Source organism: Anser cygnoides, chromosome 20, assembly GCF_040182565.1.
Source record: "Anser cygnoides isolate HZ-2024a breed goose chromosome 20, Taihu_goose_T2T_genome, whole genome shotgun sequence".
Lineage (NCBI taxonomy): Eukaryota > Metazoa > Chordata > Aves > Anseriformes > Anatidae > Anser > Anser cygnoides.
In genome coordinates, this window is record NC_089892.1 from 6930263 (window position 1) to 6950815 (window position 20553).

At 49.2% G+C, this 20553-nt stretch overlaps 1 protein-coding gene across 8 annotated transcripts in view; it reads right to left on the reverse strand.

Annotated features, from left to right (window-relative positions):
* The window catches only part of COL27A1 (collagen type XXVII alpha 1 chain), a 198499-nt gene that overhangs the window by 53422 nt on the left and 124524 nt on the right, over positions 1-20553 (reverse strand). For all 8 annotated transcript variants that reach the window (XR_010826088.1, XM_066980818.1, XM_066980819.1 and 5 more), the window contains 11 exons: positions 20321-20374; positions 19546-19599; positions 19337-19390; positions 17769-17822; positions 17404-17457; positions 15416-15460; positions 14022-14075; positions 12499-12543; positions 5308-5361; positions 2346-2399; positions 1459-1512 (listed from right to left, as the gene is read on the reverse strand). Coding sequence is in view for 7 of the 8 variants with exons in the window: in XM_066980818.1 (XP_066836919.1) it covers positions 1459-1512; positions 2346-2399; positions 5308-5361; positions 12499-12543; positions 14022-14075; positions 15416-15460; positions 17404-17457; positions 17769-17822; positions 19337-19390; positions 19546-19599; positions 20321-20374 (576 nt within the window). In the remaining variant the exon portion in view is untranslated. The remainder of the gene's footprint in view (positions 1-1458; positions 1513-2345; positions 2400-5307; positions 5362-12498; positions 12544-14021; positions 14076-15415; positions 15461-17403; positions 17458-17768; positions 17823-19336; positions 19391-19545; positions 19600-20320; positions 20375-20553) is intronic.

The window sequence follows — 20553 nt, forward strand, 5'->3', positions numbered from 1 at the left end:
ATTAAGGGCAGATTTTCCTACCATTGCCTGTTCCTTTGCTTTCCATTCACCCCCTACTGAATTAAGCAGCCATCAGGGCTGCTGAGGCCCACTGGATAGCTTCATCTCAAAGAGTTTAACAGTTGAGAATAAACAACAACACGCCACAGGTCTGGCTTCAGAAGCAAATAATGAAGGGTTGTTTGGTGGAGAAACAGGCAGAAACAGCTGGAGTTAATAAGAGCGGGGATTTAATATTAGGGGATTATTTGATTTACTGGCTTTGCGGGGAAGTTTGACTTACTGAATTACAACTTTTTAAATGCAGCCTTGGAGGAAACATTTTGCTTGGATGAACCTGTTGGTTATTTGCCTGCAGGAGAACAGGGCACCGAAGGAAGCAGAAGAACCTGTGATGGTCTCAGCACCCAGAGCTCTGCAGGGAGGTTTCATCATCCCTGGTCAGAGCTGATGTCCTTTCTCATACTGTTGTTGTCCCAGTGAGACAAATTCAGCCCTCACTAAAGGTACTAGTTAGGGGTACACTGGGTCGTGCTTCAGGGCTGAGCTCTGTGCCACAAGGCCAGTGCAGAACCCAGCTCTGCCCAGGACAGAGTCACGGCCTCTCCAGTGCCCACAGGCACGGAGCCTGCCTAATTCCCTGGCCATCCCCAGGTCACAGAGCAGCTAACGTGCTACAAAGGGACACCTGAAGATATCCATCTGCCTCCTAGACTTCTGTCAACAGCAAGCATAAATGCTGCCACGAGGGGCCAGGCAGCAGCTCACTGCTGGGGGCTCTGATTGTAAGGGACTGGCCAGTGCTGTGTTGCTGCTCCTCAGGGGCAGGTCACCTCAGGGTGCTGCTTGACCTCGAACCCTTTCCTTCCATCATCACTATAGATGTGCAGCTGTGCAATCTGTCCCTAGCCAGCAGCTGGCTGCAGCTGGTGGGCCCAGAGCATCCCTGAGCTCCCTGTGCTGGGCAGAGTTGCCACGGGTCTGGAGGCCAAGCCTTTGGCACTGCCCATCTCACTGCTGTGACCTTCCTCCCAATTAACCACAACGTGGGAATTCACACGCTGAGCAAAATCTGTTCCCCGTTCCCACCCAAAGCTGCCTTTCTGCTGGTTCCAGCACACAACATGCACTGCCTTCATGGGGCGACGTTTGTGCTGGGAGAGCTGGAGCTCCATCTAAACAGACGCTGTGAGAAACTGGAGCCAGGCTAAAAATCTAGCTCCTCACCAACTGCTTGCTCCAGCCCCAGCTGCGTGTGCACCAGATGAGCAAATCCAGACAAAGGGCACATCTGGGGGCTGCTGCTCAGCTGCCCCGCTCCGACAGCGCACGAGGTCTTGTTCACAAACTGTCTTTCAAACTCAAATCAGCCGGGACATGGTTGCTTAACTCAATCCGTGAACACCCAGGGTATGGGAAGCTGTGCAGTACTATGAGGTGGTGATAACCTTTACTTACTGCTGGTCCGGGGATTCCAGGAAAACCCACCGCTCCTGGTATCCCGGGGTGCCCCTGAAAGGGAAGAAAGAAGACACGCCTGGTGTGAATTCCCGAAATCTGCTCAGCCGTTCTTCCCCCAAGTGAGAAGACAGAAAACAAGGCACTGCTGGCTGCTGGCAAGGTCCGGCGGGTCTGTTATTTGCCAGGGCAAAAGAGCTGGGGCACACATGGCAAAAGCCAGACCATAAAAAACCCAGCCTCAACTCTACCAGCAAGATAAGCAGTGAGATTTTCTGAGCAGCCCAGAACAGGGGGGACTGGATTAATGTGAAAAAGCTGTCTTTGGGTCTTGCGCTATGGTATGCAGGGAAGTGCATGCCAGAGCAAGACAAGATCTCACTAAGTCCCCTCTAATAAAATCCTAAATAAGGGTCCCCAGAGAGTGGTGCAAATGGCAAAGCAAAGCAGCCTGGGTGTGTTGTGCAGGCAGCCCCACATCTCCAGCTGCCTCTGACAACAACCTGGGATGAAAATCCCTGTTCCCAGACCCTGTCTGGTCAGTAGCCACAACATCTGGGAAAAGGTAATCCTCGGGGTGCCTTCAGGTGCCATAGCACCTGGGTAGGTCCTCGTTATCTCTGTTTGACACAACAGGTCCTCAGCTGCTGGGAGATGCAGAACACACGTGGAAACCCAGTGTTACTGGGGAGACCGTTGACCAGGAGTGCTGGGGAGAGGTTACACCTCAATAACCAGTCCACAAATGGCCTCCCCCATCCCCCAGAGATAGGAAGAATTTGCAGCTCTTCTCACGTAACCAAAAGACTGGGAGAAGCTGCACCCATTGCTAGGACAGAGAGAGAGAGGCAGCAGCAAGAGCGAGAGAATGCAGACTTACTCCTTACCATCGACCCCTTGACTCCTGGAGGGCCCGGGGGTCCCACTGCGCCACGGTCACCCTGTGAGAGACAAAAGTGCATGGGGAAGAGTGAGGAGTTGTGCTAACAAGCACTCTGTGCTGCCTGCAACGGGGATCTAGAGCAATGCAACAACTGGAAGACCCACAGATTGCAGCCTGTGCCGTCAGATTTCTACCAGAGGCTTCCAGTACAGAGCACTCATCACCCTCCTTTAGGTACCCATCTCGTCAGGGTAGCTAAAGGACTACAGCAAGAATTAGCTGACCCTCTGTGACCCAAGAGATGAGACTTTACTATCGACTTCAAACCACTGAAGGACGAGAATCGAGCCACCCACTCAAGACCACCTTCGAGTCCAGGCAGTGCTGGGGTTGGATCCCAGGAGAGCTCCGGCCCCTCCCACCCACGTCCTGCATGCCTCTGTTCGGCACTACCCCAATTCCTACACGTCCTGCCCTTTTCAGAGACATGGATTTGAGAGCTGTGGTCACAAGGGGCTCGCTGAGAGCAGAGAATCACGCTGGAAAAAGGCAGAGAAGCTGTCTGGGATAGATGGCTGGTGATTTTAGGAGAAGACCGTAGGCATTCTGGGGTCTCCCCACCCCTTGGCTCACATTGACACCACGGTGCAAACGATCTGGAGGCCTGTGTCTATGAGGGATCCAGAGCTGGATGCCTCCGCAGCCCAGCTGTGCTCTGAAGGCACCAGTCCTTTTAAAACAAGCCACCATTTGGCATTAAAATCAATAATGTACCCTCAAAAAAATAACTTATTAATTCCAAAAGCCTTACTTATGCCCACAAACAGAGCATCTCACTTCTCCAAGGACATCCTTGGCCCTTTAGCTCAGCCAAGGACGGGGGACGAGGTGCGAGGCTCTGTGAGCATCACTGCGCCCCCTGATGCTGCGGGCAGAGCTCTAGCTGTGGGATGTCAGCTGCTGCTTTTTGGAGACTGGCACTTCCCACCGCGAATGCCTGCGCTCTCCCTCGCAGCCCTGGTAATGCACCGGGAATTAGGTGTGTTGTGTTTGTGTGCTCGGGGGGATGAAGAGGAGGAGTTAGCAAATGCTGCCAAGGAGTTTACGCCCAAAATCTGACCTACCTTCCAACAGCTATACTGTAAAGGGAAATATTTTCTGGGCTCTGAGCATCTTATTTAAAAGCAAGCCCCAGAGTATGTGTTGTCACCAGTTGGCCCTTGTAAACCAATGCAAGGCTTTTTTGTTTTCCTGTGAATGTATGGATTTTATTAAGTCTGTATTAACCGTATTGTTCTCTTTGATAATCTTTGGATTCTACTGGCTTTGGTCTTAAATTTTGCAGCTCTCAGGACAGAGATTGCTGACTCAGCTCTGTCTAATGAAAGCATATTTCCCACTTCATTTAGCTCGCAGCAACATAGTAAGCTGCAGGATGCTATGCCAACTGGAGGCCTGGTTGAGGTTTTGATTTGATGATAGTTATTTTTGTCATCTCTGAGTTTGCGCTGGTAAAGGAGAGGTCTGATAGAAGTCGCAGCTGTGCTGAAGATCTCCTAGGGCGGATTATAAAAGGACGGCCTGGGTTTGCTTGGACACCAGTGTAACATCACCACGTTACAGTCAGTCTGTGGCTAGAGGATAGCTCATGTGGTCAAGGCATTGGCACAGAAGCCAATAGGGACAGATGCGATACTGGAGTTTACTGGGGTGGGAAGAAGATCTTCCCGTGTCTCCTGCCTGGCAGACCTCGTATTTCCCATTCAATTCAGGGCTGCAGCTGCCACTGAGACCCACACACAGCTCACTCAGGCACTGACTTTCTGCGTAACCACCTTGGACACTTCACAGATGCTTTATTCCTGTTTTCCTTCCGTAAAACGCAGCCCTCATCACGTCCTTCCTTTTACTTCTTGTGTGCCTTGGCAGTTTGGACTGAGCCCGCTTCTGCTACTGCCCCACCAGAGGAGAGCACAGGGCTCCCCAAGGCTGCCGCAGACTAGCAATAAAATGCATTTGCAGCGAACACAGCGTAACTGTCACAGAGGCTTGACATCATTACCCAGAGGACAGGGCTTGAAGTAATAAAAGAGAGCGAGCGAGCTGATGTGCGGAATGCATCATTTTATGCTCTTTACTATCTTTATGGCTGGACTGTGAATAATTAAACCACCAATGAAAACCAGCACTCTGCAGCTGAGATATAATGAATGACATAGATGATTTGTCTTTAAAAGCTACCCCTGAATAAAATTTTACACTCTAATAGAAAACGAATTAACGGCCATTTGCTTTTTATGGAAAATAAAGTCATTTTTCTTCCTGGAGGAAGCATGTATCTGTGCTGTACACAAGAGGGCACCAGCCCTTAGCAGCGTGCCCAAGGCAAGCACAGGGCGGGCAGACAGCATGGTCCTTGCTAAATGAAAAGGGAAGCATTTGGACCAGCTCAGATACATGGCTGTGCTCTTAGATAATTTCTGCACCTGGGAATTTGGTGAGCCCTCCTGTTGAGAGCAGGCTCAGCCCTGGTCCTGTGTGACCCTGTCAGCAACGCAGCCGGGGCTTGCGAGCACATCTCTGCAGGAATCCATCTGTAACCTAAACTCCTTAGACCTGTCCCGTGACCAGGAACTCAGGGCTGATGGGTCCTTCATCTCCATAAAAAACAGAATTGACTGTCAAATACAAGCCTTCTGGCAGATTATGAATGAATACAGCTTAAATAATCGGTGTTTTCAGAGAAAAGTTGACAGCATCTCCTCAGAGGGTAAGGTTACTAATTCCTAAACGCAAAATGGATGACTTGTGCCTGGCCCATGACTCGCTCAGACACCCTGGATGTGCTGCTTTCCCAGCTGGGTGTTACACTGACATGACAACTTAAATCCCTTCAAAATTCCCCCGCCCCAGCCTCCCTCATCCTGTAACAGGAGGAGCAACCAGCTTGTCGCAAGCAACCTTACCTTTTCTCCCACTATTCCAGGCTCCCCTACCGGACCAATGAAACCCATTAGACCCTGAGGAAAGAGAAAAGCACCATTAATTCTCAGTTCTACTTGCTGCGAAAGTCAACGATTTCTTTGGTCCACCTTGCTGGCTGAAGCAGCACAGCATCCCTCGAATACAGCTCAGTAATTCCTCCTGGCTACCAGAGCGCACGGAGCTGCTCCCGGCCATGGGAACGGCTCACTCCACAGCTGGCTCTGCTTTGGGCGCCAGCTGGAACGGCAGCACGAGGATCTGCAAGAGCCACAACACACGCTATAGGGGATGAGTTAAGCACGTTTCGTAGAAAGGCCGAGTCCATGGTGTGGCTTTGTTTTGCAAGCATTTCCCCAAACGTCAGCACAGCTTCCTTAGGAGCATCGGTAGCGGGAGCTCCTGGGTCGCACAGAGCTGGGACTCACCGTCATTTTTACCGCTGCACTGGCTACGTTTCCTCTGAGCCACTTCAAACCTTCGTGCAAACTGATTTTGCCCTGGATAGTATCGTGCTGTTGGGATGTTAGTAGGAAATAAAAGTCTGAGGACACAGCCAGAGGGGCCAGCAGGGCAGCAGACCTGTCCCACTACTCAGAAACTATCTTGGAAAAAAAACCATCTAAACAGGATTTGTCAGCATTTAACAACATTTCGGATAATGAAGAAAAACACAGAACTGCTTTTAATTAGGGAGATGGAAACATGCTATCTCGAGCTAAGGTCCCTGAGAACTGGTGTACAGCACCCTCCCCAGCAACCCCAGTGGGTTTCTGGCTCTGGGGATGCAGAAGAGCATCCTCTCTGCCACTGCCGGCTCCCCCACTACGCAATTCCCATGACCTCGTCCCTAGTCTCAGCAAGGGTCATTGGGAGATAGCTATCTATATTTAGTTAGTCCAGTGAATCTGTAACTAAAGGGATTCGTTTCCTGTTGAAACACTTCCTAACCTGCCCACGGCTGGCAGGGTGCTGTCAGTTCAGCCATGCCCTGGCTTGCTTGACTTTAGGCAACATCCTGACGGCTACCGGGAGGTGGCTGCTGGGCACGTCAGAGACAGGAGATGGATTCTCCGCTGGTACTGTCCCACTCTTTCTCTTTTTAAAAATAATTTGAAATCTTCATAATAAATTGCAAGTTCTTCTGTTGCACCAAGGAGGTTTTCAAATGACACCCTCAGGAAAACATCCAGCAGGAACAAAAACAATGGGGGGAAAAGCTATACCTGCAAAGCAATGTTCTGGAGTGTGGTCCCAGAAAAGCGAGAGGTTTTCACCCTGTTACCCACTTTCTGGGGGGGGACAGCAAGAAAAGAAGCAAAGGTTTCCTTGCCATACTCCTGTTTCATTGCTTTCTGGCCCAAGACGTGTGCAGCCCGCAGACGAGCTCTCTGCAGCCGGTGCATCGCTGTGGCTGTGCACATCAGTGCTCTGACGGTGCAAGGTGATACAGAGGAGCTACTCACAGGTTGTGCATCTTCCTCCACCACCAAAAGCCTCTCTCTCTCCAAGAAGTTACACTCGCAACATAAAGCTGTGTCATAAAATACCCTCACTGCTACTCCCACGTGTGTGAGTCCCAGCAGTTGTATTAGGAGACATAAACCACGACGAGGGTCACTCTCCAGTGCCTTTTAGAGGAAGTAACTTTTGATAATAACTACAAATGTCAAGAGTCTTTGTGCATTAACGTTCTTTGCATGGTGCAATGAAACGTTGTCCTTCAAACCTCAGTGGAGCTCCTCCCTGAGGCATGCTGATGGCACAGCAGAAGCATCCCTCCCTCGGATGCCCAGCTGGCCGTGCCTCTTGCAGTGAGCGCTTCTCTGGAGCTGTAGAGCCCTCGTCAGGCTCTGCACAGGAGCAATATCCAGGTGAAAAGAGTTTGGAAAAACTCATGAGAGAAGACAAAGAGTGCAGAGCCTGGAGTTAGATGCTTATGTTAGAAATGCATCCAGGGATGATGTCCCAGGCAACTGCTGTGCCACAATGGAAATATCGACTAACCACAGGAAGATGACAACTACCAGGAGAGCTCTGCTATCCCGCCAGGGGCTCAATGTCACCAACCCTTCTGTCTGTACTGAAATTGTCTTTGCTGTGTCTGAAGCTGAAGCAGACCCAGTGCATAAGTGTGTTACTGCAGCCAGGCTTCACGGAGCGTGAGAGCAAAGCCGTGCTCCACTGAGCAGCAGATCGCCCACCGCAGGAACCCAAGCGACAGCAGGCAAACCCGCAGTATCTGCATATGCAAGGTTGCCACTGGGTGGCATTGCTAAAGGCTGCTGAATCAATTATCCCTTCAATTAGACACAAGTGTGGATACATAGCTGATAGCTGCTTCACGTTACTGAGGTATTCCATAGCCCAAGGCCACAAAGAAGGCAAACACTAAGGCAGAGGAGAGGATGGTGGAGCAATGAGATGAAACAAGGAAATGTATAGCTAAACAAAAAGGAGATAAACAAAAGAAGCAAGAAAGAGTAAATCTATTCATTTCCAATTTCTCAAAAACCTGCAGACGTCCCTCTCCTTTCTCTTTTTAAGAGAGGGAAGATGCTCTCTAAGATGTTTCTGGGGTACTTAGGTCAGTCCCTGCAGAAGAACAGAGATTCCCTGCTCTTGCAGCAAACGTAGTTACCATTCACAACAAGACTGTTCCAAAAACACTTTCGCAGGGGCTGGGGTGCATCCAGACTTGTACATCCAGACTCAGGCTTGCAGGCTGGTACTTCTGACACACTGTCCATGGCAGCATCAGCTCTCACCCTGAAGTCTCTCAGGAATCTGGGTCATGAAGCGAGATGTACTGCTTGTGCTTCCCAGCCAAGCTGGTGGTGCTCTCCAGATGGCATGCAGAGCCCTGATTGCAGCACAGCAAGCGGCCCACGAGCCCAGCACCCTCCCGAGACCCCTCTCTCTGTCACAGATGTGCCATTTGTTAGCGCAGCTCGGGCAGAAAGCTGCCAGCACTGCCAACGCAAGCAGGGCTGAGGCAAACGCTGCACCTGCTGCGTGGGTAAATGGATGGAGGGGGAGCGCAGCCAACATTTCTGGCCTGGTTTTCACTCCAGAAATGGGGAAAATTCTGCCTGTGCTGGTACATCACGTCGCTGCTCCCTGCGTACCGAGGAAGAGGAGCATCCCATGGTGTCACCATAACCGGACGGAGAGCAGGGACCCCGCGACGTGGACAGGCTTTCAGCCCGGTAGCTCTGCGGTGTTTGCAGCCAATGCTGGCTGCTCTGGGCTGGATTAACCAGCGCTGCTGTGTCTGCAGGCAGACAGAGCACGGAATAGATATGTCTAGGCAAAATAAATCTTGGTAAGTTATTGGGAGCCTCTGAAACAAGTGGGGAAGATCGGGTAATGATGTTCTTCACTGGCTGGAATGGTACAGGTGCTAAAGGGAACATACGCAGCAAAAGATTTAGGTTTTAAGAACCAAAAAAGTCATTGGCGGCAACCTTTAAATCAAAGTATACAAGAATTATGGACATTACACTAAAATGGCTGTGGCATAACATTTTTCCCAGGTTCTCAGGGTTGAAAAGAAGCCCTCCATCAAACACAACTGCAGGCAGAGTGCGTAATGATGCACGTGAAGTCCCAGCAGCGGTGGCGGCCTGGATAAAGGGCCACAGCATACAGGAAGGAATGTAAAACATTTATACTGGATGGGGAGTTCAGCAGTCGCTCCTGATTCAGTCGCTGTACTCCTCAGCCAAGGGCATAGCAGAGAAAGGATGAAGATTGTTAAAAAGTTGCTGGGGGCTTGGGGGGCAGAAAAGGGGGGACCAGCAGATTGTAATTCCTAACTCCTGCCTGGCTTTCCCCATTTATTTTCCAGCCCTGTCATAATTAAGCACCCCCTCTTGGCTGCATCAACAGAGAGCAAGTCAGCGATGAAGCCTTGCATAAATCATAGCCCATTTGAGAGGAACAAGCGAACGGCGAGCGCAGCGTGAGCAGGGTCTCCCAGGGACGGCACCGCCAGTCGCTCCCAGCAGGAACCGATGGTGGCCTTTCTGTTTTACTGGTTCGCTAGAACTCAAAACAAAACAAAGCAGGGACAAAGGGCGGGAGGGAGTAAATGTACAATCCTCCCATTCAGATGAAAGAAAGGGAAAGTAAAACAGTAAATATCGCAGTTTAAGGGAGGACGCTCTGACCCGCAAAGAGAAGCCACGTGCTTTAACCCTCTGCGCACCACAGCTACCCGGGGCCACGTCCCTCTGGGAAATGGGTGATGGGGACGTGGTGACACGTGGACATCATGCCTGGTCGGAGCAAGGAGGCTGTGCGTCCTCAAGTGCCCGTAAAGCCCTGAATGGGGATCCCAGAGAGGTCTGCAGCTCAGGAGGAGATGCTGGAAGGAAAGGTAGTTGCACTGGGAAGGCACTGCTCTGAGATGTGGAAATGTTGGTGAATTCCATGCTTGCTTCTCAGCAACCCATCCGACGCTGTTCAAGTCAACTCCGCGTGTCAGACCCCACCTGCAGAGCTGATATCAAAGCACCTCCCTCCTCTGTAAGTGCGCTGCAAGGAGAACACACTGAATAGAGAACTGATGGTGCTTGTCTCCTTTGACAAATTATTGCAGAATAACGTCTGCTGTTGGGACAACATGCTTCTTGCCTGAAGGAAGAAATACCCCCTGGATGAGCGTCTGCCCTTCCCTGCAGGGTGTGATGGGGGCACGGATGACTATGACATTGCCATGCTTCTTGGACAGGAGGAAGGATTCAGAAAGCTGTTCCTGCCACGACGGGACCTCATTCCCATTAAGGATGTTTGTGAGCTTTGCCCTTTTTCAGCTGGCTCAGGTCTCCACTGATATTTTCAGCCTCTAGAGCAGGGCGCTGCTTCTCCTGTGGGGCTCTCTGACCTTCAGGATGGACGTTCAGGTGACATCCCAGCTCTGGGATGGGAAAGCTGGGGGCCTGGGCCAGTGGCTCCGTGTTCTTCATCCTATTATCCTGCCTCCATCTACTGGCAAGGAAGGGTTAAATCACACATTTCAGGATACAGGGGAGCTCGGCAGCTGGACTTCTTCCAGCATTTGAAGACGACAAGTGTCTTATGAATGAACTTCCCCAGCCAGCGTCCTTGCGATGGAAAAACAATGTATTAGGGACTGCCCCGTGGCTTAAAAACTATCAGCTTCTCAACGAGAGCTCGAGGGTCTGGAAACACTACAGGAACTCCCACGTTAGCCTGAACAGGTGTCCGTACGAAAGGGAAGAGAGCTGCACTGAGATGGGTGGCCGATCTTTTCTCATGCTGTCATGCTGAGGGTTTCCTGCCAGAGGGAACCAACAGGGAGGGCACAGCAGCAAGTCTGAGATGCCTGACCACTCCTGTTGTGCCTCCGAGGCCTCCCCAGGAGCAAACAGGGAGAAGCTGAAGGTGGCTTTCAGCACCGGATGACCTTGTTAGCTTGACCCCTCAGAGCTCTGCAAAAAAACAACGCCGCCCCAAGACCAAATGCTGCGGACGGAAAAGCCAACACTCCCGCACTGTTCAGCAAAGGTGCGATGGGAAGGGAGGTTATTTCTCACTACGGCGCTGCGACATTTTTCTTCTAATGACTTAACTGGTATGGAAATGGAAATTCTTTCTGGGTGATATTTCTAGACAGAGACTAATTGACTAAGAATAATACAGGCAGCTTTCATACCACTGTGCTGGTTTCGGTGTCAGCGGAGGCCAGCTGTGTTTTCTTTTCAGTGAACAGTGCCTACAGTTTTCATCCAAGGTCAGTCCCGAGGGATGGTAAAGCATAATAATCCTAATGATGCTTTGTCCTTCAGTGGCAACATCTTGTTAAGGTTCTCAAAGTACTTCTGAATATTCATTTCTAACTGTAATACGGCAGTATCCATAGGTGCCACTTGAGAATAGGAGGCATAGTGCTCAGCACTGTTCAGCCCAAGGTGTTTCCCTGCCAGGAGAAGTTCTCCTCTCACCAGGCCCCAGACTGGAAAGCAGCACTGTCTTGTGTCTTCTACTAGAGAGGAAACTGAGGCACAGAGCACTGGAAGGTGCTCCCCAAGACCATACACAAGGTGCTAAAGCTGCAAACAACACTTGGATGCAGCCTCAGGTGTGTGGAGGAGCTTTGTTTCCTCAGTTGTTGCTCTTCATGGAGTAAATCATTAACCATAATATAGAAGTGCCTCTAATTTCCAGACATAAATAACCACCCTTGATTCATACTGAGACCCATCAGATTGTTTGAAAGGGATCCATCATGGCTTTTTTTGACATGCTTGGTCAGAAAGCCACAAATAAGTGACCCCCAGCTGTTGGATACAGGGGAAAGAAGAGCCAAGGAGACCGACAAGCTGAACCAAACCAAACTTGCTGACCATAGGCAGGGAAAGTGCCGGGAAGGACAGCTGTGCTGAGCAGCAACACCCTCTTTGCCAGGGCCAGCGGCTGCATCCAGCTTGGTGTGGTCATGTAGGAACGCAGAGAACATGTTGGAGGCTCCGCGGCTGCAATTTCAGGGTTGGTGGTGGACAAGCTGGTTGGTTTCAATCACAGAGACACGGCAACGATTGTTTCTCTTTCCTTGATGCCTGTGGTTCCCCTGAAGCCTACAGGGATAATGAACGTCCCCTGCTAACCCAGCAGAACATTCTCTCTTGTGGTACACCGAAATGCAGCTCAGTGCCTCTCCTGCCCAGGGCCTGGGTCCTTTGGCTGATGTCACCTCTGAAAGCAGCATGGCACCTCAAAGCAGAGGGTCCTACTCTTAAAATCTACATAAGCAAAGCCTGGAAAATGCCCCTTTGGGAACAAGTGGAATACACAGAAGACCATCATCTCTTTCATTTCCATGGCTTTGTCTCCTAGAGAAGCACAGCCAGTCTTACATGCTATAGTGCTGCCAGCACTGCCAGCACATCCACCTGAACTGCGACTTTATCAGACGGCCTATGGGAAAACCTCTAGCTCAAAACAGACCCCGTGGCCCCTGACAGTGCTGTTTGAGAGCTTCAGCCAGTTTACAAGACACATTTCCTATGTCACAGCTGGAGCATCAGGACCACAGACAGGTTTGAGGTGGTCAGAAGCCCCTGGGTGCTGTCCTCTGCCTGCATACTGCTCATCCAGAAGATGTTGAACACAGGAGACCATCAAACAGACAAGAAAAACAAGGAGTTTACCTGCTCACCAACTTTCCCTGGTCGGCCGTGGTTTCCTGGCTCGCCCTGCATGACAAGAGGAGAGGAGGCATATGGTTAGCTGCTGCTCCCAGTCAGCCCCTCAGTCATTACAACATGATTCTGTGTACACCATCATTTGGGAAGCTGCTTCTGAATTGTGGAAAACCAGCAAGAAGCAACCTCTTACAAAAACCTCTTACAAAGCCCAGTTTTTCAAAAAATAATCCAAAGCAAGAAACACGGCTGCCACAAACATGGAGACAAACATGACGCAAACACGTGCTGTTTTGAGTGAAATGCCCCTAAAAGCTGCTGGTCCTGCTGTGGTGACACAACCTACACAAACCCAAACTCAAACACTGAAACATAGGCTGCCTGCTCTCCTGTGGCATAGCCTAGTCCTGGGTGATTTATCCCTACAGTTAATAAGGCGAGAGTTCTCATCAGGGATCCTCTTGAAGCCGGGGTGTTTCTACCCCATAACATTTCTATCTGAACAGCTGACTAAAATGGACAGATGAAGGATGATATGCATCAGCCACAGGAAGAGAGTAGGAAAGGGATTAACCGGAAGATTTGAGGAGCATCTAGTGGGAGTGAGAGTGTGGATGCCATGGGGAGGTGTAGTTCCTGAGTGACAGAGGAGAAGGGATCAAGAAAATTCACCGGCTGGTGGAAGAATCAGAATAACAAAAAGCAACCTAAATATTCCCAGGCATTGCTGCACCCTGATTCTGCTCTTACAAAACCTCCACCATAGGCAAATTACTGTCACATGGAGCAGGAAAACCACAGGAACGACCCACACAAGCTAAATCATAGTGTAGGATCAGAGAAATTCAGAGAACGGGGAAAATGAGGGCTGAAGAGAAAAACAGGAGGAAGAGGAGAAATCCAAACCTGCCAGGGGTATGGGGCAGCCGTGGCAGCACGGAAGGCCAGCACGGTGCCCCTGGACAGGCCATCCAGGGGCCAGAGTCACCGCTCAGCAGTATTGTCTCTGGGTGACGGCAGCTGTATTTTCTCAGTAGGCAGATACTCCAGATGTGCTGCCAGACCACATTTTTGCTATTTACTGCTTGAAGAGGTTGTTTTTGTTGGGATTTCTCTTTCCTTTTGAGTGTGGGTTTGTGGAGCGGACTGCCCTGGGATGGCTCCTGCTGCTAATTAGGCAGCAGAGATAGGAATGATGTGCATTGTTTTAGAACAAAATTGTGGAGAAACAATGGAAAATAACATGAGATGGTGGAGGGTGGAGGTGGTGAATATCAAAGGAGAAACATGCTTGTTTATAACAGAGCACATGGCTTAAAAAACACACCATCATTCTTCTTGCTGAAGAAACCAAGTGAGAACCTAGACCCCAAAACTGAGAGAAAAAGAGAAAACCTCAGTTCCTCTTGTCCTCTCTGAAATGAATACCCTAGGCCTGGAGCACAATGAAGTTGAGAAAGGAGACATTCCTCTACCTCTTCTCCCTTCCACTCTCTGCTTCCCTGATCATTAACAAACTCTTTCCTCACCTTTGGACCATCAGGACCAGGTCTTCCCGGAAATCCCTTCCGCCCAGGTCGACCCTGAAATACACGATAAATATAAAAAGCTAAATAATGACTCCTGTAGCTGCCCTGGGTTACAGCAATGTGCCTGCGAATCCATATGACAAGGTGCAGCTTACAAGCAATGGTCCCAGCAAATCTAGTGTGCTAAGGATGCAGCAGTCCTCACTGATGCCAAGGCAACACAAGAAGAAAACGCTGTCTCGAGCGACACTGGGTTTGATTTATGTGGAACACGTCCAGACAGCTACTCTAAAGTTCAGCACATTTCTGCCCCTGCAGCTTGATTCCATTGCTTAAACATCACATCAGAAACATTATTCATGGACTGTAATCAACCAAGCCAAGGTATTTGTTGCTGCCTTTTAGCTCATTCTGTACAGCATTTAGTTGGATTTATTCGACTTCCAGAAATTTTCTTGTGATGCCAGCAAAGACACCAGCTGCCTGAGCACCCAAAGATGGCATTTACCTGGTGTTGGCAGGGACTTGGCCATGTAGGCTTCTTGTGGGCTCTATCCCTGGCATCGAGAGAAGGTATGGGAGCAGGAGTGTCCCTGCAGTGGGGCAAGCCAGGCTGACATCCGCAGCTAAATTTAGAAAAGCAGGAATAAACCTGCAGACCAAAAGGTTCACATTGATCCTTCCCTCTAGCTAGGAGAACGATTATGGCGTTCTCCCTGGTGCTGTGGTAACTGGATTTGTTATGTTGCTCCAAGAAAGGAATAAAAGTGTCTAATGGAATAGTAGGGGAAATGCAAGATAAAAAATTATTTCCTGATCCACTTAGAAGCTCTCAGCAGTTTCCAATTTACAAGATATTTCACTATCTTGCAATAACAATTATGTTCACAACCATTACAAAACCCTGTGAGCTGGCAGGCTCATGGAGACAATAATATTCTTTTTGCTTCTCCTAACTGCATTTCTGCAATACATCACCATGTTCAGAGTGATGTAGATGACAAAAAGGACTCTACTTCAACGTCCTGTCTTTTTTCTTACTCTTCCTTCTACTTTTATTGAAAAATACCATAAATCAAGGAAGCAAACATCAGAGCTGCTTACAAAGATGGTTTCCAGTCAAAGCGCTTTATCTTGTGTATGAATGTTAGTTTTTCAAGGTCTGATACTTTAAACAAATTATAAAATCACAGTCTTACTCAACATCCTGTGAAAGACTGTTCTCTGTCTTTCATACGTCCTGGATCACGCAATTGGACAATGCAATATTTTCTAGAAGGGCAGATAACTTCCCACTTCAAACCAGAAGGGTTGAAGCTTCATGTTATTTCAACTACAATTTCACTGCAAAGTCAACAGAGCTGGTAGTAACTGAGTACACCACTGAAACTTACCTCTGGACCAGGGACTCCTGGTGGTCCTAAGGGTCCTTCGTCTCCCTGAGGTGAAAAGAAATTAAAATAAAGGGCAAAGTAGTGACAAAGTCTGGTCTCACCATGCAGCAAGAATGAAAGGTCTGCAGTATAAGCAGTGGTTAAACACAGGCTGTGTGTTCAGCTGTCACATTTTAAAAACCGAGTCCTGCTGAACCCTACAGCAGGCAGTTCAGCATCTCTGAGGCTCCTCAACTCCTCTCCCCACCTCAGGAATAAAATCTGAAGTCAAGTCCTGCCAGTAAAGGCCACCCAAAATTTGACCGAAGTCAAAACCAGTTGGGTGGGCTTATCACGGGCTGCATTTGGCCCATGGGATACACTGGACATGCTCACAGGGCTCTGTTTCATTTGATTTGGCAGGGATATGGATGCTGTAGAGCTCTCTACTCTTTCTCTCTTTTTTTTTTTTTTTTTTTGCCCCACAAAAAGGGAGTTGCAAAATTTCCCACAGAACCATTTGGCAACTGCATGGAGGTTTCCCTTTTGCTTTCAAATGGGACTACACTTGCTACACGATGGAGCTATCTCAAAATCTCACACAGCGATTGGACTCGGTCTTCTCCCTTGGCTCTACACCAATTTCTAATGTGATAGGATCAGATCTACAGTTTCTAGGAGACCTTCAATTAAGCTTCACAAAAATTATCTCAAGTGTCTAAAACCAACTGCCAAGAGAGAAATTAAAAGCGCCCTTGGCAGCCACGGTTCTTGCTGCTCTCATTTAGGTGGTCAGCCATGGTAATGAAGTGGCATGAGCTGGCGGGCTGAACTTGGGCCTGGAAGTCAGGAACCCAGCCCGGTGGGCTCAGACAAGCCACACACAATACGCCACGTTTGTAAAGATGGTGTAATTCACAGCCTCGACCTTCCGCCTCAGGTAACAGAAGCAGTGAAGGCACAGTTGTATGCTGTGGTGCACATTCAGAGTCCCTCGGCACAGCTCATGTCAAAGTCCATGTCCATGTCTTCAGTCTTACTTTTATGCTCACTAACTAGAGTAAATTGAAGGCAGCTTGGTCATGCCTGCCTGAACCTGGAATGCAGGGCTTCGATTCCCTTTGTAAATTGCCTAGAATATTTTTTCCCTATTTCAGTGCAAATAAATGAGCTAATTTGCATTAATCACATTTAGAGAGCAAGCAAAAGAATTCCCAGAAAAAGTTCAGAATGATTAGTGCTATTAGTCTGAGCTCCTGCCCATGAGTGCACTGAGCATTTTTTGCAAAATGTATCATGACTGCAAACAGCTTATGCTGGTCTGACCCAGAAGAAACTACATTGAAGTTACTGGAGTTGGAACGGGATAAACAGGAGGGCCCTCGGGCCTTCTCTGCTGCTGCCATGAAGTATTTGCAGCTCCAGGACAATTAAATCAATGACAGTTGTCCCTTTTTAATGACTGCGACTGGAATTAAGCTTCAAGTCTTCCCATTCAGTGACAGGTGAAAGCTGCAAGCTCTGAGATGCTGGGGCAAACAAATTTTGCAAATAGCAGTTTCAGTTTATGCACTCTTTTTACTAATAATGTTGCTCCATGTGAGAGAGCAGAGTCTGCAGGTCTCACAGTTGAAAGAAAACTCACTTAAAAGGAGCAGAAAGCAAAAGCCAGGTCAGGGCATGTCTGTGCAAAGGGATGTGCAGGAAAAAGGGCATTAACATCTGTTCGGGAGTGTGTGTGGGTGTGGGGGAACAGACTTAAGAAGAAAAGCCGGTGCAGAGTTTGGGGTCAAGGGATGCCAGCAGTGACTGGAAGCAAAGGCCTCAGGACTGCAGCCTAGTGGAAGCTCCTCTTCTGTGGGCTTCTGACCAGTGAATATAAGCATTTACTTCCAAATTCTGAGGGACTGGAGGATTTCAAAACACAGGCACCACTTCAGTGTGCATTAATCTTCAAAATTCAACATTATTCTTTAAATCCAATCTGCTTTTTGTTTGAGGACACTCACCTCTTGTCCAGGCAGTCCTCTCGGCCCAGGTAACCCTCGTGCTCCTGGTTTCCCCTGAGAAGAAGGCAAAGGAAAAGATACTCAGAAAAATAGTAATATAAGCTCAGAAGGGCCATTAAAATGAGAAAGTTTCTTTCACAGTCACGGGACATCATCCAATGTCAATTTTGTTACAGAAAAAAAGTTGAAAAAAAAAAAAGAAAACCCCACTCTTGGAAGGACCTCAAGCCAAACAGACCACGCTGAAACGCTGGCCAGGACAATCTTAAGGAATCTCCAGGGCTTTCTCTCTCCCCATTTCCCACTACTTTGTTTTCCCTGTCTACCTCCCACCCCTACAGAGCTTCGCTCTCCGCTCCACTCACCTTTAGGCCTTCAGGGCCATTTTCTCCTGGTGGGCCAATGTCCCCCGGAAAGCCCTGAAGAAAAGGAGAAAAAGTTGGGGTGCAAAGGAGGACGTCTGCAGCCTCTGTGAGAGGTTCAGTTAAAGGCTAAGTGCTGGTTGTGTGCTGGTGGTGTCCGTGTGTGGGCCACCACGCGGCACCCAGAGGGAAGGAAACACCGCGACGGGAGCCGCGCTATCGGCTGGACGCAAGGGCAGCCTTCCCCAGCAGCTCCCTTTAGGTCCACCGTCTGAGGAGATTTATTGCTGTGAGGGCCTTCCTGTCATCACACGGCTAAAAACGGCAATTTGGGTTTTAATTAATCTTTATGAGTCAGCGCATAATCTCACTGCTCCGAGAGACAAACTGCACGCCTCGGCGACAAAGGGCAGCGGGCGAGGAATTAGGAAAGGTGCTGACATGCTCATTAGCGGCCGCCCTCAGCCAGGCAGCGGCTCCTTTCCACCCACCACCCCTTCGCCGAGCACACAAAGGAATCTGCAGTTATTTCCAATAGCAACAAAGAGCAAAGATTTCTAAGTGGCAGCACTTGACCGAGAGCCCTTCCAGACCCAGTAAAATACCAGAGCAGTGATGAAGGGAAAACAGACTATCGTTCGTGCTGGAAGAGGCTCTCTAGCATCTCACAGGCATTGTCTGGTTGCTTATGAGGGAGAAAAACCACAATACGCCGGGGGGAAGCCGAGCCCGGGTTTAAGGTATCACCATAAAAATTTTTGTTAAGGGCAGTGAGGGTTGTTTTTTACTTGAAATGGTACTTTGCAGGCGAAGAACTGAAAAAAAAACAAAACCTCCAGGATATCGATGACAAATAGAGAAAGAAGAAACTAGGAAAACATGAGATGCAGAATGGGTCATGAACCTATCTTGGTCACCTCACAGCCACTGATGTTCCATCACATCCTAGCAGAGAAGCAAAGCCCCAGGCTTGAAAAGAGGAGGGCAGGTGGAAAGTGAGGTGCAAGACTCAAGAAATGAATCTTCTGCCCCAGACAACCAACCAAAGAACAAAAAGGGTCAAACAACAACGTGATGAGAAAGACCGGTGTTCACAGAGACTGGCCGGCGGCTGTGAGACACTGTGGGGCTCTGTCTCAGTTCACCACTGTTTTTTCTTACAACTTTTGGAAGCTCCTAAGAAAAGCCTTGAGAGCTTCCCTCTGCAAAACGATAGGATGTTCTGCTTTGCAGCGAGTGTCTGCCAAGCTGTTAAAAGCGAAAGATGGGGAGAGGTGACGGGTTGTGACATGCTGTTTGCCAAGGTAGGGACAATCTTTGGAGACTGACCTTTTGGAATACAATGACCTTTTGGTTACATATGGGACTTGCAAGTAACAGAACAGGAAGAAAAAGGCTTGGAAAGATCAGGCAGAAAGACTAACTGCAGATCAGGCAATGTGAGTGTAGGGTTGTCAGAGGGTACAAGATGGACAGTTTGTCCCATTTTCCGTTTGAACAAAACTGGACCTCCATTAATTAAAGAACAATAAATCCCACCACACGGCAATCTCCAGCACTGTGGGACATACCTCAGGGCCAGGTGGTCCTGGAAACCCGACCGGACCTTTGTCACCAACTTTTCCCTGCAGAAATCAGAAAAAAATGGAGAAAAGTGAGCTGGCTCCCGGCTGCTGCCTTTCCTGTTGAGCAGAGCACACCCCTGCCAAGCTGTCTTTCCAGCTGGGCACTCAGCCTTTGGAAAGGGAGATGAGGAAGCAGAGGACATCTGGTTACTTACCAGGGGGCCTGGCTTCCCTCGTGCCCCAGGGACCCCAGGCAAACCTTGGCTACCCTGAGAAAGAGAGAGAAAGAGAGGAGTTTTCAGAAAACACAACAAAGCATCAAAAAACACCAATTCCCTCTGCTCCAGCCCCAGACTCTGCAGAGATAGGAGCAGTTTCTGAGGGCCGAACTCAGCCCTGCGAGGAGCCAGGACGATTGCCCTGGTATCAGTGAGATGTCTCTGCTAAAGCCAGGGATGACTTTAGCCCTGAGGAGCACATGAGCTGCTGCAGTTGGCTGTGTCTCAGGGCCATGTAGGCCCCAGTGCAGTGCTAAGTACAGCCTTACACAGCTGAAGTCAGCATCACGTTGTAGTCCTGGGGGAGCAGTCATTTGCTCAGCAGTTCTGCACAGCGTTAAGTGCTTCACTGGGTCAGGGTTTAAGTTGCTGCACCGAGCACTCAAATTCTCCGAGTCAGCAGCCGCTGGACCACACACAGGCACACCGGTCCAATCCCGTCCCATCATTTCCAACTTCTGCATGAGGATATGGCCTTTTTTATGGAAAGCCACTAGCAGATCATTTTTACTATAAGTAACAACAAAATCCATCTAACAACACAAATTTTAGCAGAGTATCCCAAAGGGGAACTATCTGAAGAAGGGGACCAGGCAACAGGCAGCAATTAGCTCCAGCTTCTCACGGCTTGAAGAGGCGTAGAGAGGCTGGTGGCCACACAAAGTACCCATAAAAGGGGAAAAAAAATGATGGAGAAAGGGAGAACAATTACCTTGTCTCCTTGGAAGCCGATATCTCCTGGCACACCTGCTCCTCCCTGATCACCCTGGATACACACCACCAAAGAGAGTTAAAATAGGCGACAGCAATAGCCCAAATGCCCAGGTAGATGCTAGACGGTGCAACGTACAGCCAAAGTCTCACCACCAGCTCCATTCAAAACTGAACTGGTGACAAACTGTAGATAGCATTAACTGTAACAACAATCCTGAACACTGTACGCAT